This window comes from Squalius cephalus, assembly GCF_949319135.1.
Source record: "Squalius cephalus genome assembly, chromosome: 19".
Classification (NCBI taxonomy): Eukaryota; Metazoa; Chordata; class Actinopteri; order Cypriniformes; family Leuciscidae; genus Squalius; species Squalius cephalus.
The window spans coordinates 4,896,942-4,921,759 of record NC_137140.1 but is presented as its reverse complement, the minus strand read 5'-3'; the positions used below and the strand labels follow the sequence as shown (position 1 = coordinate 4,921,759).

Below are 24,818 nucleotides of genomic sequence, written 5' to 3'. Positions count from 1 at the left end.
TTTCACAATACAGATTGTATCAAAGCAGCTTCACAGTAAATTAAAATAATACATCAATGTTTGTTTCTAGTGGAAAACGTCCACGTTTGGTAATGCTGATCAATAGTATTGTTGATTGATTAATTCAATTAAATATCCCAAACTTAGTCCCAGTCATGTTGGAAGTTACCGAGCTGGGGACTATTTTCAGGCGCTGCGTCATATCATTACATATAGTTGTAAAATAAATATTTCCAAAAAAAGAGGAGTATCCCTTTAATTCCTTAAGTTGTCTAATAAGATTGATCTGTTTGAACAATATTTTCTCATCAACACTGCATGTCATCTGGCTTTTGTGTGAAGTTGCTGACTTACACTGCTTTCACTTCTCTTTTTTTTAAAGAGTACAAACAGAAGCAGCACAACTGTTTTCAACATTTCTGATTATCATCAATGTTTCTTGAGAAGTAAATCAGCTTTGCATCACAGGAATAAATTACATTTTAAATTACATTTTAAAATGTATTCACATAAAGAAAAGTTATTTTAAGTTGTAATAATATTTCACAATATTCCTGTTTTACTGTTGTTTTGATCAAATAAATGCAGCCTTGTGAGCAGAAGACACATATTTAAAAAACATTACAAAAACTTAATGAATTTTCTAAAGCAAAAGCAATTGCAATTTATATATATGTTTTGCTTCAGAACCACAGATTTTACACTGGCCATCAAGTGCAAACTATGTCCACTGTCAAATCTGGGTGCTGAAGCAAACCCAGTTGAGAATGACTTTAAAAAAACAAGCGCACTAACCTTATTAAGGCAATGTAAATGGCAAATTTGACACCAATGCTTTTCTGTCTGGAAAGTTCACTGGTTTGAGAGTGTTGGTCATTCCCACTGTAAATAATGGAGGGTTTTGGTAAGTAGGAGCATTTTCAGTTATCAGTTTCTCATGTGAGCAACTACTTAACAGCTAATGGTTAAGTGATGCTCTTGTACACTTTGAGTGCACTCAAACAACCCCCAGAAATTATATAATACCTGTTGATCTTAGCGGTGAATGTCACACTTTGATCAAAGGTGCTTTCTTTATCGATGCTGTATGCAATATGAAACACAGCCTAGAAGTGGACACAGAGGAAATGATGAGTGCTTGAAAATAAAAACACACAGGATGATTTAAAAAGTGAGCTCACCTGAGCGTTTCCCTTGAGGATGGGTTTACTGATCTGGCATGTGGTTTCTCCCAGTTGAACTCCTCGCTCAGCATCCAGAGACACACACTCCACTCTGCCCTGCTCATACAGAAAATGATGTGTAAATAATCATTCAATAACCAACCCATAGAAAATTCAATGGCAATAAACATTCCACTTGCCTAAAAAAACTGCCTTTCAGTAAAATTGTACTTGATTCGTAGATGAATTGTGAGTCTCTTCAATAAAATCATCCTGGTCTTACCTGTTTAGATGTGATTCTCCTGTAGGAAAGTCCAAAGGGGTATTTGAGGGTGAAGAGAGTGTTGTATGAGTTTTCTCCTCTGTTCTCTACAAACACTGTCACGTTGAGCTCCTGCATTATCCCAACCTCTATGTTTGTAGATCTGAATCACAGAAACCAAAGAGAGAAACTCACAGTTTAACAAGGATGATTCCATAACTTATCATTATTGTACCTCAGTTTGTACTCTATTTCCACATATTCATGTGCTGATCTTTAATCTAATACAGAAAAACTAATTGTAAATATTTGCTCACCCAGAAAAATTGAAATCCATCCTGAGGTCATCAACACAAATATCATCATGTCCACAGTTTATCTCAAAATCCAGCTGTGGAAGGAGGTGAGATATTTGCATATACAGTACATTCTCAAATCATATAAAACTGCATCACTGTATTGCACTAGCAATTAATATCTTTAGACACGTGAAAAAGAACCTAGTAAATTAAAAATAATTCTATGAGTTGGATAGTTCTTCCAAAAAAACAACAAAAAAGAGAATTCTGTCATCATTTACTCACCCTTGTGTCATTCAAAATGACTTTCTGTAAGTCATTTACTCACCTAAAAGAAGATATTTTGAAGAATGTTTGAACTTGTCTTATTAAAGTCAATAAGGCCCAAAACAACACTGAACCTCTTTGACTTTCATTGAATGGACAAGCAAAGACATTTTTCTAAATATCTACTTTTGTGTTCAACAGAAGAAAGAAAGTCATTCAAGTGACATGCAGTAGGCCTAAATGATGACAGAGGTTTCAGTTTTAGATGAGCTTTCCCTGTTACATCTGAATGATCCATACTTTAAAACAAAACATCTTACACTGTGGTCTGTGGTGGTCTTTATCGTTGGCAGAAGTATTGGCTTTATGTTTTGCAGTCTGGCAAGTGGCAGACCCTCAAATGTGAATGTTAACTGATTGGACAACGGATTCAGAGCGTCTTCTGAGAAAGCCTGAGTGGGCAAGAATAGATAAATGACATTCATTTACCCTAAAATCAGGATTTTCAGTATGTATTGCCACATTGTTGAGATTGAATTATTCCCATTTAAATTTCATTCATAATTGTTATGTCTTACAGCCAGAATAACTGATTTACTGTAGATATTCAAAAGAGTGAGATAGGAAAAATTAATTGTCAAAAAGTGGTGATGTTTCAGACTTACATCTATAAAGAAAGGATGACTTCTACAAGTTTCTGCTTCCAATCTAATGTTCAACACATTACTGAGGAACCGGGTTTTGGGTGAGAAGTTTGCTCGATATTTCTGTCGCTTGGCATCCAGCATTATGGTGTAATTGATATTTGCGGATAGGTCTAGATAATGAACATAAAACATTACATATATACATATACATATATAAAAATGAATACATGGAAGAAATTCTTTTGCAGTTCAAACGTTTAGATTCTGTAAATCAAAGATAGAATATTTATAAATGTCTAACATATTTATATAAATACATTAGCGTTCAAATGTTTGATAGTGGTAAGATTTTCAAGATTTAAGATTCAATTCAAGATTTTCAAAAATACAGTAAATATTGTGAAATATTATTACAATTTAAAATAATTGTTTTGTATTTAAATATATGTTCAAATGTAATTTATTCCTGTGACGCAGAGCTGAATTTTCATCATCATTACTCCAGTCTTCATTGTCACATGATCCTTCAGAAATTATTCTAATATGCTGATTTGCTGCTCAAGAAATATTTCCTATTATTATCAATGTTGAAAACTTTTTCTATGTGGAATAAAAAAAAAAAAAACTTAAAGCACATTTAACTGAATTCAAATTAATTCTCTCTCAGAGAGAGAGAAAAAAAAGCTTTTAAAGCTATAGTTACCAGCAACATCAAATGGAATTTAAAAAAATAAGGCAGTTATCAGAGTGGTTTCCAGAACACTCCCCCTGGCTGCCATTGATTAGTCCAACAAATAATTCCACCCCCAAACTCACGCCATTGGTTGAGCCAAAGCTGCTGAGTTGGGCTAGTTTTGATTCTTAGAGAAAGGTTTTGAGAACACCACAGTGACAAAGAAAGTGTCCTTATTTATAGTTGTCTCTGCAGTTTGAAGGCAGTTTGAAGGCAATAAAATTTTAAAGGAACACTTCACCCATTTGCATTAAGCTTTCTATCATTAGAAACCCAGTCATATTTTTTAATGGTCGTGCATTATTCCCTCATTTTCCCCAGAGATGGGAGAAATACGGATTTCAGTGTTGCAGTTCCTACTTATAATGATGTAAAAATCGTCATTTTTCGTCATTCTAAGCAGGAAGTCCCATATCTTTGTAGAGGGGTTGAGACTACAAACACTCGTTCCTCATTTTTCCAGGGGGTAGGACCCACTCACACTACAGACCTATTACAGATCAGTGGGTGGGACTTCACTTGCAGAAACTAAAAGCAATATCCGCCATCTTGTTTGGAAGCTAAGCTAACAGGCGCTGTGAAGCCAGATGTGAAGATACGACAATGGCGTAAGGTACTCAATATGATATGGAAGAAGAGGATTTCAAAAGTCTGATGCTCCAATCAGATGTCCGTGACTACCTTTACGAGCCGCAATATAGTGAAGAGCAGCTGAGGCTGATGGAGGAACAGGAGGCGACTGAGCCGAGGCAGAAGACCTGCCTGTCGCGGACGAGGAGCCCGGACTGGATCGAGCTGGGGCGGACTGGTGGTGCCTGTGCTCTCACTGTGCGCCTACAGACACAGAGATAGAGTCCGTCTGCTGCAAAGAATTTCAACGATGCCAATTTCTCCTGGACAATATCTCTGAATCAGACGAGGACACAGACGTTTGTGTTGTGAACCATCCTAGTTTCTGGATTAGTGGGACTGGCTTGCGGAGCTGGGTAATGTGGTGCATTGTGGGAGTTGTTGTCTTCCATACAAATGCGCCCCTAAAGTTACTTTTTGTCTTTCCTCGGTCAAGAAGGCACCAAATTCAAACTTTATGTTACATTTCGACTACATATATGACACACTTTCAATAAAGATTAATGTTCCCACGGGTGGAATGCTCCTTTAACACTTCAGCATTAACTACAACATAAAGGAATACTGCTAAATTTGGATAAACCTCTTATGATGTGTCTGTATGGACGCATGGTGAAACACACTCGCATGGTGTTTTCCACTGACTGGTCTGATTCACTGGTTGGTATTTTGGTTGGGTTGTAAGTTACTTTGGTTTCCAATTGGATGATGGGTCTAGACCTGAAAGAGCCAAATATAACACATATGAATGATTATGGCTGAAACACTGTACTTGTATATATACAGTATTTTAGTTCTTTATAAAGACCTGAGAAGCAGAACTGCTCCCTTGGACCCAACAGCAATGTCAGGAAGGTTGTCTCGAGTCTGGTCTAGAGAAGACTGACTCAATGAAATCCCAAAGAACCGCAAACCTGGTTGCACAGATGATCCAGCAATCCTCTGTTTCATTCAAGAGGGAATAAAACAGATAACAAATATATTAGAGTCAATGAAAGTGTGTCAAGGAAAAGTAATGCAAGAAAGGTGAACCACGAGGCTGAATAAATGATGATAGAATTCATTTTTATGTGAACTATCACTTTAAACTGCCACCAACCCTCGTCTTTTTCACCTGTGAGTATTTTGAAATGATCCCTCCATCTATCCCATTGAATATGTAGATGCTGCCCTGTCCATCCTCCTCTAAAGGAGCTCCAACCAGCACATCCATGAAACCATCACCATTCAGATCTGCTGGACTGGCCAGAGAAGAGCCAAACCGACCCCTCTGACCTGCCATGCCCACCAGTGTATCCGAAAAAATGAAGTTTGCCTATGGAGATATAACAGAGAGAGGAGAAACAGGGTTAAACAGGCACAAATGTACATTTATTCACTCTTACTTGATTAACTTTCTTTAAAAATTGTAGTCTTAATTGAATCTTCAAAAAAACACTGACCCGACGCGTGAAGATGTAAACAAACACTAAGCCCTCCCGGTCGGACTCTATGTACGTTGGTGCCGATACCAAAAGTAGGTCTGCATTGGAGTCACTGTTCAAATCCACTACACACACCTCGGCTCCAAAATATGAGCCAATCTGAGGCTGAGAAAAGAGGAAGAGAAGCAATATAGTTACCATACAGCTATTCTGAGCTCATGTACTTTCACTTGCTTACATTAATTTGTGATGTGCTAATATTTTACATAAATTTTAGTGTTACAACCTTAGGAGGATCCAGTTGTTTTAAATCACTTCCAACAATTCTTGAAACAGTTACTTGTCCCTTATGCTTGTGTCTTGGTGCTCCCATGACTGCATACTTTGCTCTGAACGTTGTTGCTATTGCCAAGGAATAACCTGTAAAGAAAATTGACTTCTTAGAAGTATACTTAGAAGCAGAAGTATTCTGATGTTTTGACTGATTTATTTTTGATTTACACAATCGAAAAAGAGATCTCACCTAAATAACTGTCATGCTCACTTCCAGCTTGAAAGACATCTGACTTATCATTTGGTTTGTACAGCGTATATCCACCCTTCCACTGGAAAGCTCCCACTGCGGTCATTAGCAAATCTGTCTGAATGCAGATAACATTATAAGAATAAACAGAAATATTAAAGAAATAATCTTTATAAACAAGTTTACAAGCATGCAAAATCTACAGTGTGTTTTTCATTGAGGTGGAAGAGTAGTTAAACATCAAAACAGCAAACGTTTCAGTAAAACTATTTCTAACCCATGTATTTAATCTTTTTCATTAGTTTGGTGTCAAATAAGTGAAATACACAGAATTACAATTGATGTAAATGCTGCACTAAACCCGTCCTGTGCAAACTCCATTCGAGATGAATCTCCAGAGGTCTGGGTTCCTAGCAAATAAAAGCAGCGACAACACAGTTAACTAAAAATGTATTATTTTAAATCAATCCATTGAACAAAGTAACTGTACTAACATGACAGCTGATAAATGTAAAATCTTAACATTCTCTCTGTTATTCATTTTTCATTCCCTCTGCAAACATACCTTCAATGGCAATAATGTTCTCTTTGAGTTTTTCACGAATACTCTCCAGCGCGTCAAAATTGGTTACTTTGAACACATGGTTATTGGTGGGTAAAGATGCAATGATTGCCAGCTCCCTTATTGCTTTGTCAATAGCAAAAGCATTGCCAACCTAAGAAAAATTCAATGATGATTGTAACACTTCATGAATGTAATAATTTCAATAACGGTTTTTGATTTTTAATATTTTAATAACCCTCTTTTTTTGATGGATGATTTTTATTTAAAAAAGTGGATAATTACAATGGCCAGATCAGATCTTGTGTTTGTTCACCGAAAATTTCAAATCCCACAAAACTTTTCCAAGACAAATCACATCAGCAAAGAATGCATGTTGATTTTGCCTAGCCATCTAGATCTGAATCAGTATAATCACTTCTTGCACAACTAATATAGTTAAGTCTTTTTTTAATTTAGCAGAAGCAAAATCAAATCTTACCCCAATAGCATATCGTGTTATATTTTTAGCTTGTGCTTGTTCAACAGCTTCAGTCAACATTGAATCAGTTGATTCACCATCCGTGATAACAACCAAAACTTTACTGGCTGATGGTCTTGCACCTCCATTACTTCCATAAAGCTCATTCCTATTGAAAATAAAATAAAATATTACAATATATTTAATCAACAATACAATTATGCAACTGTATAGGACATTTTTCTTATTAAGTCTTTGGAGCCTTGTTAAAATTATGAAGTGCTGTAAAACCTTATTAAAACTCATAAAAAGCAAAAGACTTGTAGTAGTCTTGTATGTAGTCTTGTAGTAGTATGTGTATCCATTTATTCCTGCATTTAATATCATGTGCTTTTTGAATGATTGCTCAGACATCTATCAGTTTTTCATTTGTATTATCCGTTTTTCTTTTTTTGGGGTGGGTGGTTATATTTTAAAAATTAGGATGTGCTCCTCACATCTCACTAAATATCCTGTTAAATTCATCTTCACTTTAAGTCTTTCAGTCAGAAGTTATACTACTTTTAATTGCATGGATAAAAGAATTCCAATGAAATATCAGCAGTCATGTCTCACACAAGTTTTCTTATAGCTGTTGCAGTGTTAGTCCATCCTTTCTGTTGAGATATCCCATTCACTGCATTTTCCCATGCTATGGCGTCTTTGACTTGTTGAAACTTGTAATGAATGACACATTGTGAAGAAAACTGTGCAATGGCAAACTGTAAGATAGATAGATAGATAGATTTAGTGCCTGATGTGCTGAAAAATGGGGGTAAAAATCATGGACAAGCTAAATCATAATAAATGCATGGATTATCATACCTGTGTATCACGATCTACAAAACTTTTGATCATTTCTATAACAAAAGCCTTCATCTTAATAAAATCCAGATAATTTACACTTCCAGATCCATCCATTAAAAAAGCAATATCAATTTGTGATGTTGGGCATTCTGAAGTTGGAGAAATTAATAATTGCATCATATATTCATTTAATCTGAATAATCATGTAATACAGTATATACAGTATGAAGAAGACTTGCTTGGATTTGGTAGAATGCCATACATTTACCTCTCAGAGTCTTTGGAACAGATCTGCTCACAACATTATCTGGACTGATTTTAAAGCACATGCCGTTGTAAGTGGTTAAACCATCACAGGTCTTAGGTATGGTTGGACCACAAACCTGAGAGAAATTAAGATTTTATTTTCAACATGACACTCTATTCTGGACTTTAGTGTAACATTTGAAGCTTTACACTATGAAAATTTGTCAAATCTAATATTAATCAATTATTCTGGACATCTTTTAGATTGAATGCAAATTGTAGGTTCAAATGTAACATTAATTCAAATTATACAAATATATACATGCACCAAATCTTGCATTTGTCTTCCATGCTTCTGCAGTCAAATTGTTAGTATAATATTTTTAGGATATGATAGCATTTTTAGGATATCAAAATATAGTTTCTCCAAGCATTATTAAACAATGTAGAAAAAAAGCACTAAGATTTTTTATTCTCACAAAAATACGGATTTAAGGGGTCATGAATTGAGAAATCAAATTTTCCTTGATCTTCATGTACAGTCAGATGTTCTTTGTCTCAAAATCGTTTATTGCTGTTTAAGTGTCAGTAAATCAAGCCAGTGTCTAAACGATCATCTTGACATGGTTTCTCTAAGTAGCATGAAAATAATCTGTTATTTTAATTGTGATTAAATTATACACAGAAAGCGATCAAAGAACACTTCCTTTCTAATCGCTGGGGCTGTCAATCACACAGCACGAGTTCTGGACTCTTAAACTCACGTTATAATCAATGACACCATCTACACTGCACAATGAAAAATCTATTGTGTTTGCACTGTTAGTTATAATGAAATCATTCGTGAGAGCACAAAAATCGTGCTGTAATGACGAGATCACTGCATTCATGTGCTCAACAGACATCGGCTGTCATCGGCTACAGTGTTTATCGCTGCAACCTTTCATGTGACGGGAGTAGATCTAAATATAATACTATAATCAACACTTTTCACTATTAGTTAATCTCGACAGCTGTAATGGTAAAAACGTAGTAAAAGATTTTGAGAGAGTTCAATATGTAATACTTATTCATATGCAAAGATGTTAGCCAATCATAACAGTGGGCGTTTACACTGAAGTCTCACGGCAGACACGCCCCTTAAAACAGAGCGTTCAAATCAGAGGTAAAATCAGTGTAGAGAATGGCCTTTTATTTCTAAATTATGACAATTTTTGATGTAAAAATCATACCAATATTATAACTAAAAGTGCACCTCAGGATACATAAAATAAATAAAAAAAGTTCATGACCCCTTTAAAATAACTTAAAATATGACACTTACCACTGCTCTTGAAGACTGAGGATCTAGAGACATTGAAAGTCCAAGGGACATGTTGACAGCCTCATTGGTGACTGTTGAATAAAAAGTGTTTTTTAAAAAAAAAGAAATACTATCACGGAAAATAAAACAAGTATATTTTTTTTAGTGGTGGGCCGTTATCGGCGTTAACGTGCTGCGTTAACGCGAGACTCTTATCGGGCGATAAAAAAAATATCGCCGTTAATCTATTCTCCAAGTTGGGTTGGGAGCTGGGTCTATACTACCATAGACAGTATAAGAATACTATACTACACAAGCTATGATGACGCAATCTACCCGCGGCCGCGAGGAACACCCGGCTGCAACGCATCATATTCGTCAACATCTTAAGTAAACACGGCTGAAAGTGAAAGCTGGTGAAAAAGATCCGTGCAACATCCATTATTTGGACTTGGTTCGGATTTAAGCCGTCCGACGAGCAGCAGCAAACTTTATAGACTGTGTGGTGTAACAGTTCGGTAAGTTAACACACGACTAATCAAATTCATATACCACCTCAAATTCAAAACGAAACATATCACTGAATACCAGCGCACGCTTGCGTATTATTCCCAATATATCTTAGTGGTGTAGCACATAATCTCTGTCTGCGCCCGATTTTAAGAATCGTTGTTGTGTTTCTTTTTAACTGAAAAGACATCAGTTAGACAATATTCTAATTTTAAATTTGGGGTTTCATAAGCTCCAAGCCATAATAAACATTAGACCTACTTAAGTCTCTGCAGCTAGTGTACTTAATTTTTATTTATCTGCAAAATTGTTGTATACTTACAGTTTTGCACAATATGTTCTCAAAACTACATACACCCTTAAAAAAAAAAAACATTTAGCAGTTGTTTAGCAGGGTCTGTGTAACCTGTTCTGAAGCGGTTTTATTATAATATATATCGTTATCGCAAGAGGCTGCAATGTATATCACAATATGGATTTTAGGCTATATCGCCCATCCCTAATTGATAGCCTATAGTAGTTGATAATAACATAGGCCTACCTAATGTTGCCTACGGACGGTAACAGTACAGTAACCTTTTACAGTCTATGAGTAGAACAGCTTTCTCAAGCAGTTTGTGATGCATTTTGGAAACAGGAGATGAGCCCCTGGTCTAATGCGCCACCTGGCTTGAGAAACCCGTTCTCAAAGACTTACTTTTATAGTCATTATTTGGGTAGCACACATATTCTGAATGCCTTCGGCAGAATTCAAATGAGCCATTTTAATCTAGATTAATCTAGATTAATTTAAAAATTAATCTAGATTAATCTATATTAAAAAAAATTATCTATGCCCACCTCTAATTTTTTTACATACATGAAAGCATAATTTACAAACAAAGTACCGGTAATGGGCAGTGGAATGCAGTTTCCTTCAGTGACAGCACAACGATATATTCGTCCTCTTTGAGTTTGGCTGTGTTGTATTAAAGGATCACTCACAAGTAGACTATGGAAGAAGACAGGAGAATAAGAGAACATGTTAAAAAAGGAGAAATCTGTAGTGTTCCTGGTTGGGTGTGCGGTTTCAGTATGATGCAAAAACCTCTGATCGTATAAAATAAAAAAAATAAAAAATATGGACATCAGCATAGTTATTTTTGTGTTAAGTGTTGCAAAATATTTTTACATTACAGAATATCATAGAAAGGGGAAATTAGAATTACTGGCAAAGCATTAGGTGGATTTCAAAAACTTATTTAAAAAAATTAAAATTAAAAAATATTTTTAACTGGACTAGAACCGTCAGCAGTGGCTCTCAAAAATGTTTAAATTTAGAAGTTGTCAAATGTCTACAGCATGACCTACTGTACATTACAGTAACTAATGTAGTTAAAATCACTTTTAAAGTTGATACATTTTAAATGTACTGTACTAAACTGCAACTTCAACATTAAACATTTTGAATAATGTTACAGCTATTAAGGCTTTTATTTAGTTAATATCCATATCTGTCATTCAAATATTCAAAGTAATCATTAAAGTGCTTGTTTTCAACAGCCTCTGTAGTGTCTGTAGTAACACTGGTGAGCTTACCTTGAGGCTTTCTGTATCACTTTATAGCCAAAGCCGCTGTTTGCATTGTTTGTAAAGTACTTCCAGGTCACAGGATCAATGTTGAAGGCCATTAATGACTGACATACTAACATGTAAAAGAAAGGAAAATGACATGCCTTTAAATGCCTCGCAATCTTGAGCGTGATTAAAAACAGTTAGCAATGCATCACTCTTAACCCTGTAAAGCCTAAGATATGAAATAATAGTCAAACAAATTGTGAAATGGAACAGTTTATTGAAACTTTGGACAAAATCTAAACAACTAACACTCGTAACGTTGTAACTAACACCAACTTGTTTTTTGTTTGTTTATTATACTTGATACATCAGGCTTTTATGGCTCATATAGCATGATGTGGCCTAGTAAAAATATGGATTTTATTTTATCTTATTCAGAGGCAAAAATATGCAATTTGGTACAGGTATTATTTATATGGTCAAAACGTAAGATGGAATTCTGATAGCTTGTAATGTAAAACAATAAGATCTTTATAACAGACTACCTACATAACATGCTATAAATATCACTTAACACTCTGTATCAACCAATAATATGTCTTTAAATGCTAGTAGAAATGTATAATGCAATGAAATACACTGATGATTGAGATAAAAAAATAAATGTTCCTCAGATGGATCATATTTGATGCATGCATTTCAGTGTGTCTGGACAATCAAGTAAACCTAAGTTGCTTCAGTCCAGTAAATGTTCATCTTTAAATATAAAATAGAAATAGTACTAACAATATAAAATTCATTATTGCTTTTACTTTCTAAAAATCAGTGAAGAGACACATGTGCAACAACCTGAAGGTGGAGATTTTTACAAATATAATAAAAGGCCTTTCACTTACTGAAAAAGTATGAACTACAGACCATTCAGATGGCAGTTTTTCAGCAAAGTTTTGATCATTTAGAGTCCATAGAAATGTGTGTATCAAATATGATACAGTAGGGTTTTTAGAGTTAAATAGATTTACAGCATTGATCAACAGATCAGACAAAATTATTTGTAATAATGCCTATATTTGACGTTATCAAGTTTAATCAAGCAAAAGACCACATATAATCCAAAGTTTACAGCAAGTATGTTGTTTTTAATTGAGGAGTTTTTGTCTCTCGTATAATTATTCTATCCTTAGGCAAAGTCATTTCAGTATAGCTTATTCCTCATGTTTAATTACAGAAAAAACTTGATCTTACCACAAAACAAACATAAGAGGAATCGAAAATTCCAGTCCATTTCTGCATACAAACAGTGAACAACAGGAACCGCTACTTGTGGAGTCACTTGATTGAACGAAGAGTCTTTGGTGGGAATGAGAAATAAATCGAATGGAAATAGATTGATGCATGTGACTAAAGAGGAACTGCCACACTAGTGATAATCTCACATCAGACTGATGACAGAAGGTCAGGACTCCATCGCTGCTATGACCAGGTACTGCCGCAAGAGGACGTCTGACTAACATGTAAAGCAACCAGTCACAGTTTGTTTTGGTCAGAATCATGTTTAGGGCTATGGTTTAGGGGCGTGAAAAATAAAGTGGTTTATTTTATTTTGTTTTTATTTTTTATTAAATGCTAGTCACATTGTAAATAATAAACATGACAATAAAATATTGAACAAAAATAGACTACAACAAATAGGAAAAGAAAATATACAGTATAATAGCCTATATAAAATAATAATACAAGTAAAAAGAAAGAAAAAGGAACAGGTATGAGATAATTAGGGTTGGGTATTGGTTGGGTTTTATCCGATACCAGTACCTACTCGGTATTTTTCAAACGGTTCCGGTGCTTAAACGGTTCTTGAAACGGTACTTAAGAAAACTAAACTGCACACACTTTATCAAAAAAATAATACCTCTGTGTCTGTGTCTGTGTCTGTGTGTGTGTGTGTGTGTGTGTGTGTGTGTGTGTGTGTGTGTGTGTGTGATTTTCTGAAAAAGATTTTCTGATTAAATGAAAAATTGTGCCCTTTAAAAGGCTACTGATGTAGCACAAAACACTTGAGTTAAGATCAAAATTTTGTCTTCTCATATTATAACTTTTACAGAACAGAGAAATATCTGACACTGAGCAGAAATATTTAACACACACAGTATAGCCTCATATAAATATACTTGATATTGATATACTTCATACTTGATATGCAAGATTTGCAGTTGGCATTAAAATACTAGACTTACCCGAAGAGGAACACTGGCAGCTGAACTTGAACTTTAGTCAAGCGTGTCAGAGGTTTTGGGTTCTAATCCGCATTTGTAGTTTTTTTTTTTTTTTTAAACCGATTATGCTCATCAGTGGTTGTATATCAAGCAGGGACACTTTGTGTCCATTATATTTTGAGATTTCACCAGAACGAATAGATATGAGGCGCCATCTAGGGCTTAAATCAAACTTCATTCACGCACATATGAAACCCTTGCATACACGTATACTAGGTAGTCGCACATACATGTATACTGCTGAATGCTCAAACTAATATGAAATGCACAACTTCTAAAGTCGCTCACGCACACACACGCAAACTCTACACAACACTAGACGCGCGGAACTCTCCGCGCACATAGGCTACTCATATCTGAGACGCGAGCACACACACACACACGCACACACACACTCACACAAACTCTCCGCGCACATACTCATCTGAGACGCGAGCACACACACACAAACTCTCCGCGCACATAATCATATACACGGGTTTCTTGTATACAAACAATACCGGATGCGCGCGCATCCAGGAGGCAGAAAACCGCTAGCTGTTATGCCGAGTTCTGTAAAAGAACATTGTAATTAACGTAGATTTCGCATTGTTTGTAATTTCTTGTTCACTCAATAATAAACTGCAATTTCAGAGTTGGATCTGTTTGTTTGTGTTTCATATTAATATAACATTATGTAAAACGTCCAACTGTTTACGAATCAAAATCCGGACATACTGTGATGTATGTATGAATTATCATGTTAGACTAAGTTAGTAATGTAATTAGGGTGACCACCATCAAACAAACCAAATGTGGGACGATTATAAGTTTGTGTGGGACAATGTGGGACACCAACACCAAAACATAACCTGAAACTGTTATATAATGTTTATCTAGTTTACTAAAAACATTTGTATTCTGCCTTTCAGCTGATAAAAATTCTTTGTTCTTTAGTTCCTTTCCTTCCAGAAAACACCATTACATCACTATGTAACATAACATGTCTTTATTTTACATGTCATTTAAATTCAACATCACTAAGTCCAAAGGCAGCAGGCATCATGCGCATATATATATATATATATATATATATTTTTTTTTTTAAAACAGTTCTGACCAACTCCAACTAAAACCCAACAAAATAAACAATGAACAAAATATAAAACATGAAATTAGATCATTGACAGTCTTATATATTAAGAATATATTAATTTTTTTAGAAAGGATGTGAATTAAAACAACCACAGTAGGCAACAAGTTGATAAATTCTGTTAAATTTAAATTTACCAAATTATCAGGAAACACATGGAACGAATACACCGCTCCACATTTTGATTGACAGCCGTCACAACCTACTAGTGACCGTGTTTACTCCTTTCCTTTTAACCATTGGATAGGATTTAAAAAACGGCTGTTGTATTTATACTTCTGACGAAGCGCTGTTAAATATAGGTGAAAAACTACGCCGCAAAAAGAATAAATAAAACTTACTCTCTCAGCAATGGTGAGATCTTGCCGGATCCCTACGCAATACATGACGATCTTTGGATTGTGGATGACAAGAAGTGGCCAGCAATTGTATGGCCTTATATATAGCCATAATTATCTTATTCAAGCAAGTGTGTATACAAGAGAAATTATTAAAGCGTACAAATCCCTTGATGCCTACAACTACGTGCTATGTGGTCATGTGCAGCTCGTCAAATTATGAATAGAAAGAATATAACATACAACTTCCTCCTTCTGTCCCACTCTTCCATTTGCCTAGATTTGGAACTACTTGCAACATGTATAATTTAAATGAGCAGATAAAACACAACAGATAGGCCTGCATGTAAATAAATTACGCAACAACTCCTTGGTATTTTGACTTAGAGACAACACCACCACTACTGTATGCTACTAGCCTAAACCCTTTACTCCAGTACGAAGACCGCGGGTCTTTCTGCCTCCTGGATGCGTGCGCAAGCAGTGATGACGTCGCTGAGAAATCCATGTATAGACGGCGCCTCATAAATAGATCGATCTCCGCAACGTATTGAAGCGCGCGTCCGAGTGAAGAAAAGTGCGGTGTGCGCGAGCCACGAGAAAACACTGTATCCGCGCCACTGATCGCAGCGGCAACGAGCACTTTGATCACTTGATTTAAAAAAACACATTTCAGCGCTAGATCGTCTCTTATTTAACAAACGAACTAAATGAATGCTTTGCTGGTTAACTGGAGATGTTTTATTATTGGATCATTCGTGCCGCGAGATGTTTTATAGGGGGCGGTAAAAAAAACGTCAGGCACCGAAATCAGGCACCGAAAGTTTCGTTCTTATTCGGTCTGGTTACTACCGTTTACGTCGGAACCGGGTTTCGGTACCCAACCCTAGAGATAATCATATAAATAGCATAAAAGCTTTACATAGAGACCTAATGCATTTTGCTTTACTATTTTTCAACCCAAGTAGTAGCCTAACTCAATATAATTTTTCATATCTGAAATAACAAAAAGTTGGGGTTTCCTTTAGCCCATTTTTGTTTATGTATGTAGTATTTCCCCATAATCAAACAAAGATTAACAATAAAGGCCACATTTGGTGGTAATCTTTGTCTATTAAAATAAAAATAAAAATCTTTCCAAAAGATTTGCATTCCAAATCTATCCAAATCATTTAGCTATAAAAGCAATTAAAAAATAAGTGGACGCATTGTCTTTCTGTCCCACAGAAATCACATTTAATCTACATCAGTACGAAACCTAAGAAAAAGAGTTTTAACAGATTTTATAAAATAGAAGTATTTTAAAAATGTACTTCCTTATTTGTTATGCAATATTTTTTGGGCTGCAACCATGCATATTTCCAGTCAATGCAGTCAAATTTAGAATGCCAATATGTTTTAGAAGATATTGGGCTGTGTGAAAATATAACGTTGATGTCCCTACAACAACAGACCAGTGCCATGACAAATCGGGTCCACCCGCAAAATCGAGTCTCTATGAACTATCAGTTAATGATTATACAAAGTACATACGAACTATGTTAATTTAAAATGTATAGGTTACTATATAATGCATAATAAAACAAACTGAATGTTTCTTTCACTTGATAAACTGTTAATTAATTAATTAACTAATAATAGCCTATTAAGTAAATAGTTGAACATCATTACATTCTTTTTATAACTGATATATGTGGACATTTAACACTTAATTTGACACGTAATTACATTACAGATGAATACATGCAGGACAAGTGCAAATGCATTGCTTTCAGGCTAATCGGGTGTCTGTATGCTATGCTGGTATATAGCCTAAGCTAACTAATAAAGACATTAATGGTCATTATAACATAGTTCAAGCAGCATTTATCATAACATGATTGCTATAAAAGTAATTTGAGCCAATGGGATCGATTGGGGGTCATAACAGAGAACATTACACACACACACATATCCCGGAAATCCTGTCAGATGACAACTTTGAAACTTCTGAAGTGTTTCCCATTTTGTGTGGCTTATGCAGACATTCAGCCAGCGGTCTGTGGGTGTGAAGTCTGAGGCTGAGACTACACTAGAGGAAACAAGATTTTACCAACAAAACCTTTTTTTCCTCATCTCTTTTTAAAAACATTGCTATGATTAAAAATGAATGACAAATCATTTTCTGCATATCAGAAATGCTATTTTGTGGCAAAAACACATTTAGTTTGAGATGGTTTAAAATTCCTTTACCTCGAAATATTTTTTGTATATATATTATATTTATTATATAATACGTTTTTACTAAGATTATAATAAATTTTTTAGTTTTAATCCAAAGACGCATGTGTTTTGAGTGTGCTTGTGCACAGCAGCAATACAGGCATAAACATTGAATTTATGCCTAATATTCTATTAATCAGATACATTTACTTTTACCGTTCTGTTATCTGTGTTTTTTTTGGACACAATGACTGTATTGTAAATGTACTATAATGTGTACGAGTATGAGCCCAGTATCGGCCCGAAACCAATATTAGCTGGGGATCGGTGCATCCCTAGAAAATATAAAACACTTTTTTACTTTATTATTTTAATTGAGGTCATAATTTTGAAACATTCAATAATAATAAAAACATTTACCCCTGTCCCTGATCATCAGATTGAAAAGCTTGGTTTTGTTTCTAATTCTAAGTTGTCAGTAAACACCCACTGTTATGTTTGTTTTGGCAAAAAAAAAAAAAAAAAAAAACTCCCTAGTGGAATATAGAAATGTTTTGACAACTCCCTGGTGAATAATAGCAACCAGTCAACTTCAACCGTATGTTTGACCAAGAGTCTGATTCTGAATCATTCCAACAACCACTAAGAATACAGAAGCCTGTATAAAAATATCTCTATAACAGACCAAAGTTAGCACACTCTCAAACACCCTAAGCCATAAATATCCCAGTCATCTGCAGATGACACACTAGGGTGAAACTGGTTACTCTGTCATATTGTAACAGTTGCAGTAACTAGCATGATAGGCACTTTGTTAAAACACACTTTGGCCACTTCTTCGCTAATGTTGATATCTTGTTCAAGTTCTTCTGAAGTTTCCACTGCCAGGAGCAGCACAAAGTTTACTGAAGCTTCCCCATCTTAGTTACAAGGAAATATGAGCCATACATGATCCATTTTTTTTGTTTTTCATAAAACATTTTGTCCTAAGGAACTGTTTTTTTCCCCAGTACAGATTTTCAAAGTTGTAAGTGATTTATGTATTTTAAAATGTCTATGATCAATAAGTTATGACAACATGTTTTTATATTGCTTTAATTCGTCTTAAGTAATTTTCCACTTTTTTAACATTTAAGTTGATTGTACTTAAAAAGTGAAGCCAGCAACTTTATTGAGAGAGCATTTATGTATAGCCTATAACTATACACTTCTATAAGACTTGAGACTCTTTGACCCAAATGTTCAGTGACAGCAACGGTACACCTGAGCAGAATTAAGGTACTGTAGAAACATTTTAAAGGGGTTATAACATAATAAATCAAATTTGCCATGATCTTTTGCCATACAAGAGGTCTTTGGAACATTAAAACGTCCTGCAAGTTTCAAAGCTTAAAGGACAAGTTCGGTATTTTACACTTAAAGCCCTGTTTACAGATCGTTTCTGATGAAATAGAACTGTTAAGATTAAAATTTGGACAGATGTTGCTGTCCCGAGAATTTTAGGTTTCTTTCGCTTTCCCCAAAACCTCCAGAATGGGTGTATAGGTGCACTGGAACAGTCCTTCCTAAAACGCATTAAACTTTCGTTTACAAAGACGTGAAACTCACCGAGTGGTCAGGGGTGTTCACTGATATGATCACACAAAAATCGCTGCAAAATATGCTTTCCAACAGGTTTTATCGTAGTTTTTGTCCAACTCCATTGACTTGTATTGGATGTGATGTGAGGTATGGTATTACTCCGCGCGGAAACTGAAATGGGGTTGTTTTCTTCTTCTTGTGTTTTATTTTACGGCGGATCCACTGATCTATATAGAGCTGGTAAGTCCCGCCTATCCGTAAAACCCCTAGTGGACCTCTAGGTTGAAAAATCGTCAATGCAAGTGAATGGGAGAAAATAATTATTTTCTGGTCCCGTTTGAATTGTGCCATGAATGTGAACATATGTTGTCTGTGAACTTTTTATATAATTTTTCATGTTACGAGTTTGACAGTATATGGTATGATTCTTCGGCTAGCAGTTGTGGAAAAGACATAACGAGAAAGACTACATGTCGCCTATGTGACGTCACCCCATAAAGTTGACTTACCTGTGGTTTTCGCCAACCTCAATGATTTTGTCCTCTCCCTGAAAGAAGGCGGTGAAGTGCACCAAAGACACAGCCATGTTAGCGGGATCCGTGAGCTAGTGTCCGTGTGCGAGTGGTGGTGGCGTTTCAAACGCGTCGAAAGCAGCGAAGAGTTGTAGTCCACAAAGTGCTCTCACACAAAGTCTAACCGTATCAAACTTCTACCCGCTAAATTGTAGTATCCTTCACACGAAAGATTATATAAAAAATTCACAGACAACATATGTTCACATTCATGGCACAATTCAAACGGGACCAGAAAATAATTATTTTCTCCCATTCACTTGCATTGACGATTTTTCAACCTAGAGGTCCAGCGGGGTTAGCGGAGGGGGCGGGACTTACCAGCTCTATAATGACATATATGGCTATATATGTCATTCTATATAGATCAGTGGGCGGATCGCAAACAAATGCCAGTGGTTTGCTTGCAAAGGTGCATTATCGCCACCAACTGGGTTGGAGTGTCTATTATCCAAGCTCTCAACGGAAGAATGTACGGCTATGAGACGTTTGGAAAAATAGGTCCACAGTTTTACAACGAATGGTAAAACACCTGTTGGAAAGCATCTTTTGCAGCGATTTTTGTGTGAGCATATCAGTGAACAACCCTGACCACTCGGTGAGTTTCACTTCTTTGTAAACAAAAGTTTAATGCGTTTTTAGGAAGGACTGTTCCAGTGCACCTATACACCCATTCTGGAGGTTTTGGGGAAAGCGAAAGAAACCTAAAATTCTCGGGACAGCAGCATTTGTCCAAATTTTAATCTTAACCGTTCTATTTCACCAGAAACGATCTGTAAACAGGGCTTTAAGTGTAAAATACCGAACTTTAAAACATACTCATTATAACTTAGCAAAGCATTTATTTAATCAAAGCTCCAAAAATGTCTCGTTTTGATATCCAAAGGTTATGACTGTAACCCTGGTTCCCTGCGTCTTGTTGCCATACCTCTTGCTTTCCTGCGAGTCTCCTTCAGACAAAACAGACTGATGCCGTTCCACATAGCGTCTCTTTCCCCACCTCAGGGAACCAGGGCTACAGTCGTTACCTAGACTTATATATATATATATATATATATATATATATATATATATATATATATATATATATATATATATATATATTCAAACCCAAATGTTTTTATTGCACACACAAATGAAGGGCATATAAATAAAGACACAAAAATAAGTGTAATGGATCTTACCAACATTAATTGGCTTTTTTCTTTAATTAAAATTATGGAAATAATCTGCAAATAAAAAGCAAGTTTTGCAAAAAATCAACTATATATTTTATATTAAGCAGAAAGCAATAAAACATTTGCAAAATATACCCAGTGCTAATCTCTATTATGAGAATATGATTAAATGTGATAAAACATCAAAAAAAATTGCTTGTCATTATCAGTTTTCATAACAAAGAAGGAAGTTCAATATTTGAAATTCTATAAATACTGTAATTGTTGAGCTCACTGATAAGATAATGATGAGTAGATATGAAGTAAAATTATATATGAATTAATGTCATATATTACGATGAAAAATTTGTCCTCTTCATTTCTCATAAAATGTTTTAAATTAAGCCGGCATATTTAGCTACACTGAGGTGTTAAATTCACGTTTCATTCTCAAGCCCACAAAACACATCAGTACTTGTATCTTCTAACTGTTTGAGTGCACATTATTGTGTCATGTCAGGCTCTCCTCCTGCATCGCCCTGCGCCTCCTGCAGCATCTGCTTGTACTGGCTTTTGAAGAACCCAGCCTTGTAAAGGGAGAAAATATGCTGTAATAAACTGTACATGCTGTAAGCATTTAAACATATAGATTGTGTAGACAGGTGAAAGTGCCAGCGATTGAAACTGATGTTATGATGGTGATATACTTTATAGAGTGCCGCTGTGATGAGAGCCAGTAGCAGCAGTCCTCCTATTACTCCTCCAATGATCTCTTTGGTCAGGTTCACCTCCTCGTACACCTCCACTTGAGTGTCAATCTGCAAAGTGGAAAAATGTGAACAAGTGAATTTTAAAATGCAGTAAGAAGTGATCTCAGTGTAACAGGAAGTCCTCCTCCTTCCTCCAACACAGATGTTCCATCAGACACTAGAGACATTATACTTTGACGACATGGTTGTTTACTATGTACATTCTTTTGTTATAATGCATCGGTTTTAGTGTGTGTATGATCCACATCCCTGTCTCTTGTGCTGTTGTAATTCGTTTTAAAATGCTATGCACTACCATTAAAAAGTTTGGGGTCAGTAAGATATCTTTTTAAAGTTATTAATACTTTTATTCAGCAAGGATGCATTAAATTGATCAAAACTGACAGGAGAGACATTTATAATATTATAAAATATTTCTAATTCAAATAAATGCTGTTCTTTTAAACTTTCTATTCATCAAAGATTTCTGAAAAAACATATGCAGTGGCACAAATGTTTTCAACACTGATAATAATAAGAAATCTTGAGCAGAAAATCAGCATATTAAAATGATTTCTGAAGGATCATGTGACACTGAAGACTGGAGTAATGATGCTGAAAATTCAGCTTTGACGTCACAGGAATGAATTTTATTTTAAAATATAATAAAATAGAAAACTGTTCTTTAAAATTGTAATAATATTTCAAAATATTACTCTGTTTACTGTATATTTGGTCAATTAAATGAAGTCTTGGTGAGCAGAAGAGACTTTCAAAAACATATTCTTTCAGACCCCAGACTTTTGAACAGTAGTGTTAGCACTTTTGACTCTGTGGTATTTGCACAGGAAGTAGATCTGTGTGAAAGAATGTTGTAAGTGCAATTGTCTATATATTTGCAAGAAGCAAAAAGAGAAAAGTATGTGGTCTGAAAAAAAGAAAGAATAAATCATAAATCAACTAATCATAAACTATAAACAGTAGACTGCCGTTATAGATTCCCTCAAACAGAGCACTGTTTTGAGAGCTCTTTTTACAGTCATTAGACTTGACATGAACGATCACTGAATCACCTGGACAGACGGTGCAGTGTGTAGAGAATCAGAGGAAAAGAAAATGTATTTGCTCTTGTCATAATCCAGAGACGCTGAACTGACCAACTCAAAAACTGCAGCCTTGAGTCCAGTCTGAGAGAGACACAGATCATGACAATAAATGATCAAACAGTTATGAATATAGTCTGTTCTGTGATATGAATTTGCTTTAAAAGTCAGATACCTGCTCAATCCATCCAGAGCTCACATTGCCAAATATATTATAGAGTTTCCTTTCATTCTTTGTGAGAGTGACGTCACAGCTGAACACGGCACACACCGCCACAGAGCAGTTCTGATGGAGCAATGGGGTCAATGCACAAAGAATATGAAATTATATTTCATGGATTTGTTTTTGTTCGATCAGGGAATAAAACTCAAACACTCACCAACACACGATCCTTTTTAATTACTTCCACAAAATCGGTTAAAAGTGGCTGTTCATCCCTCTGTTTCACACAGTCTGGAATCTAAAAGCACATACACAAGTGTTTGGTTGTTTTGTAATATGATAAATGTGAATCAATCTACAGTAGTATTTTTCAGCACATTCATATATACATGCCTGTAGGTTTTTGTCAGTCCAGATGATTTTATCTCCCAAAAGCACTGGTACTCTGATGAAAACTGTGAAATTTAATTCTCTAAAGTCATTTTCAACCTGAAAGAGAGAAGGATATTAAAATTCTATTTTTGCCATGAAAAGACATTGATATAGAGAATAAGAAATTGGTCAGATAATGTTTATTTAATTAATTTTTATGTTCATGGAAGTGTGTGAATGTCATTACAGTACCTTCAGTATCTGTTTGACTGGTCTTTCAAGATCAGGTTTCTGTGCAGTAAAATTAATGTGAAGGCTTGAATCTTCATGTCTTATTAAAATAAAGGGAAAATGTGTCAGACAGCAATTTAAATCTTGTGTGTGTGTGTGTGTGTGTGTGTGTGTGTGTGTGTGTGTGTGTGCATGTGTGTGTGTGTGTGTGTGTGCATGTGTGTGTGTACACTACTGGTCAAAAGTTTGAAATCATTAAGATTTTGTAATGTTTTTGAAAGAAGTCTCTTATGGTCAAGGCTGCATTTATTTTATCAAGAAAGAGTAATATTATGAAATATTTTATGATGTTTTTAGTTCTCAGAACTGAAAGTTATTTATATAAATGCTAAATTTATATAATTAAAAGAAGATTTATAGAGATGCAAATAAAACAAATAAAAACATTTTGGACCTCTTTACTATGGGACAGCCATTCATTCCTTAAAGGGGCTATATGCTTTTTTCTGAAATTTAAACTCGCGACTGACACCTGTGGCCAAAAAACGGAACTGCTCTTCCTTTCTGCTCGCTCTCGTACGTGCACACTTCACAAGTCATCCGCTGCAAAGAAGTCAACATTATGTTTACAGAGGTAAGAACAGTCAAATACATATATTGTTTGAGAAACTAAGTTTGTTTGCTGACTAGCGGTGGTGGCAGAGTGATCTGAAACGTTTAACATGAACGCGCTTGACGTCACATCCGGAGACAGCGCGCGAAAAATCCGACCCGACAGAAAATAGGAAAAATAGGATACAGGCTTATAGGTGCACCCACTGTGAGCTGACAAGGTGTCAGTATGCTCATCAGGAGATGTTTGAGTCATACATGGTCAAATAAAAAGGCTATTGTTACGTTTATTTTGGGGAAAAAGTTGCATATAGCCCCTTTAAGTTGTCTAATAAGATTGATCTGTTTGAACAATATTTCCGGTTTTCTCATCAACACTGCATGTCGTCTGGCTTTTATGGGGCGCCGTTTGTAAAGCGGCTCACGCTGAAAATAACAGCAACATTTTGTCAAATTTAGCTTTAAACAATGTTTAAAAAACTGGTATGAATTTTTGACGGTCACTTTTTTAGCACATTTACAACAATATTTGTCAACTTAGAGATATTTTAAATAGTTAAATCTAAATATTAAATGTTACACCTAAATTTTAAATGTTAAATCTAAATGCTAAATCTAAATCTAAATGTTAAATCTAAATCTAAATCTAAATGTTAAATCTAAATCTAAATGTTGAATCTAAATGTTTCGGGTGAAACTAAATATTTAACTAATATGCAAATTCAAAATGCCCGTAACCGGAAGTGCTAAAATAAAAGCTCGAGGAGGTCAGTGTGTGTTTATAGCATGGTTTATAGTGTCAAATAACGAATAAAAACCATCTCATCCGAGGAAACTGACTCTGGAAATTGGACATGGATTATCGTGATAATAACTACCTAAAATAATAAACACATTT

The 24,818-nt window shown here is 35.2% G+C and overlaps 1 protein-coding gene across 1 annotated transcript in view; it reads right to left on the bottom strand.

Moving 5' to 3' along the window:
• LOC307147415 (integrin alpha-X-like) overlaps window positions 1-24,818 on the bottom strand; it is a gene marked incomplete at its 5' end in the record, with an annotated part of 42,145 nt that overhangs the window by 3,945 nt on the left and 13,382 nt on the right. Inside the window, 30 exons of the mRNA XM_079852148.1 lie at window positions 796-882; window positions 1,027-1,106; window positions 1,182-1,280; window positions 1,447-1,588; window positions 1,743-1,816; window positions 2,312-2,443; window positions 2,657-2,808; window positions 4,585-4,721; window positions 4,810-4,943; window positions 5,116-5,316; window positions 5,444-5,590; window positions 5,712-5,845; window positions 5,949-6,066; window positions 6,285-6,358; window positions 6,514-6,664; window positions 6,992-7,139; window positions 7,586-7,731; window positions 7,835-7,965; window positions 8,085-8,199; window positions 9,387-9,457; window positions 10,763-10,866; window positions 11,454-11,559; window positions 12,678-12,852; window positions 21,197-21,277; window positions 21,398-21,508; window positions 22,513-22,626; window positions 22,718-22,828; window positions 22,923-23,003; window positions 23,099-23,194; window positions 23,330-23,408. Coding sequence (XP_079708274.1) covers window positions 796-882; window positions 1,027-1,106; window positions 1,182-1,280; window positions 1,447-1,588; window positions 1,743-1,816; window positions 2,312-2,443; window positions 2,657-2,808; window positions 4,585-4,721; window positions 4,810-4,943; window positions 5,116-5,316; window positions 5,444-5,590; window positions 5,712-5,845; window positions 5,949-6,066; window positions 6,285-6,358; window positions 6,514-6,664; window positions 6,992-7,139; window positions 7,586-7,731; window positions 7,835-7,965; window positions 8,085-8,199; window positions 9,387-9,457; window positions 10,763-10,866; window positions 11,454-11,559; window positions 12,678-12,852; window positions 21,197-21,277; window positions 21,398-21,508; window positions 22,513-22,626; window positions 22,718-22,828; window positions 22,923-23,003; window positions 23,099-23,194; window positions 23,330-23,408 — 3,531 coding nt within the window. The remainder of the gene's footprint in view (window positions 1-795; window positions 883-1,026; window positions 1,107-1,181; window positions 1,281-1,446; window positions 1,589-1,742; window positions 1,817-2,311; window positions 2,444-2,656; window positions 2,809-4,584; window positions 4,722-4,809; window positions 4,944-5,115; window positions 5,317-5,443; window positions 5,591-5,711; window positions 5,846-5,948; window positions 6,067-6,284; window positions 6,359-6,513; window positions 6,665-6,991; window positions 7,140-7,585; window positions 7,732-7,834; window positions 7,966-8,084; window positions 8,200-9,386; window positions 9,458-10,762; window positions 10,867-11,453; window positions 11,560-12,677; window positions 12,853-21,196; window positions 21,278-21,397; window positions 21,509-22,512; window positions 22,627-22,717; window positions 22,829-22,922; window positions 23,004-23,098; window positions 23,195-23,329; window positions 23,409-24,818) is intronic.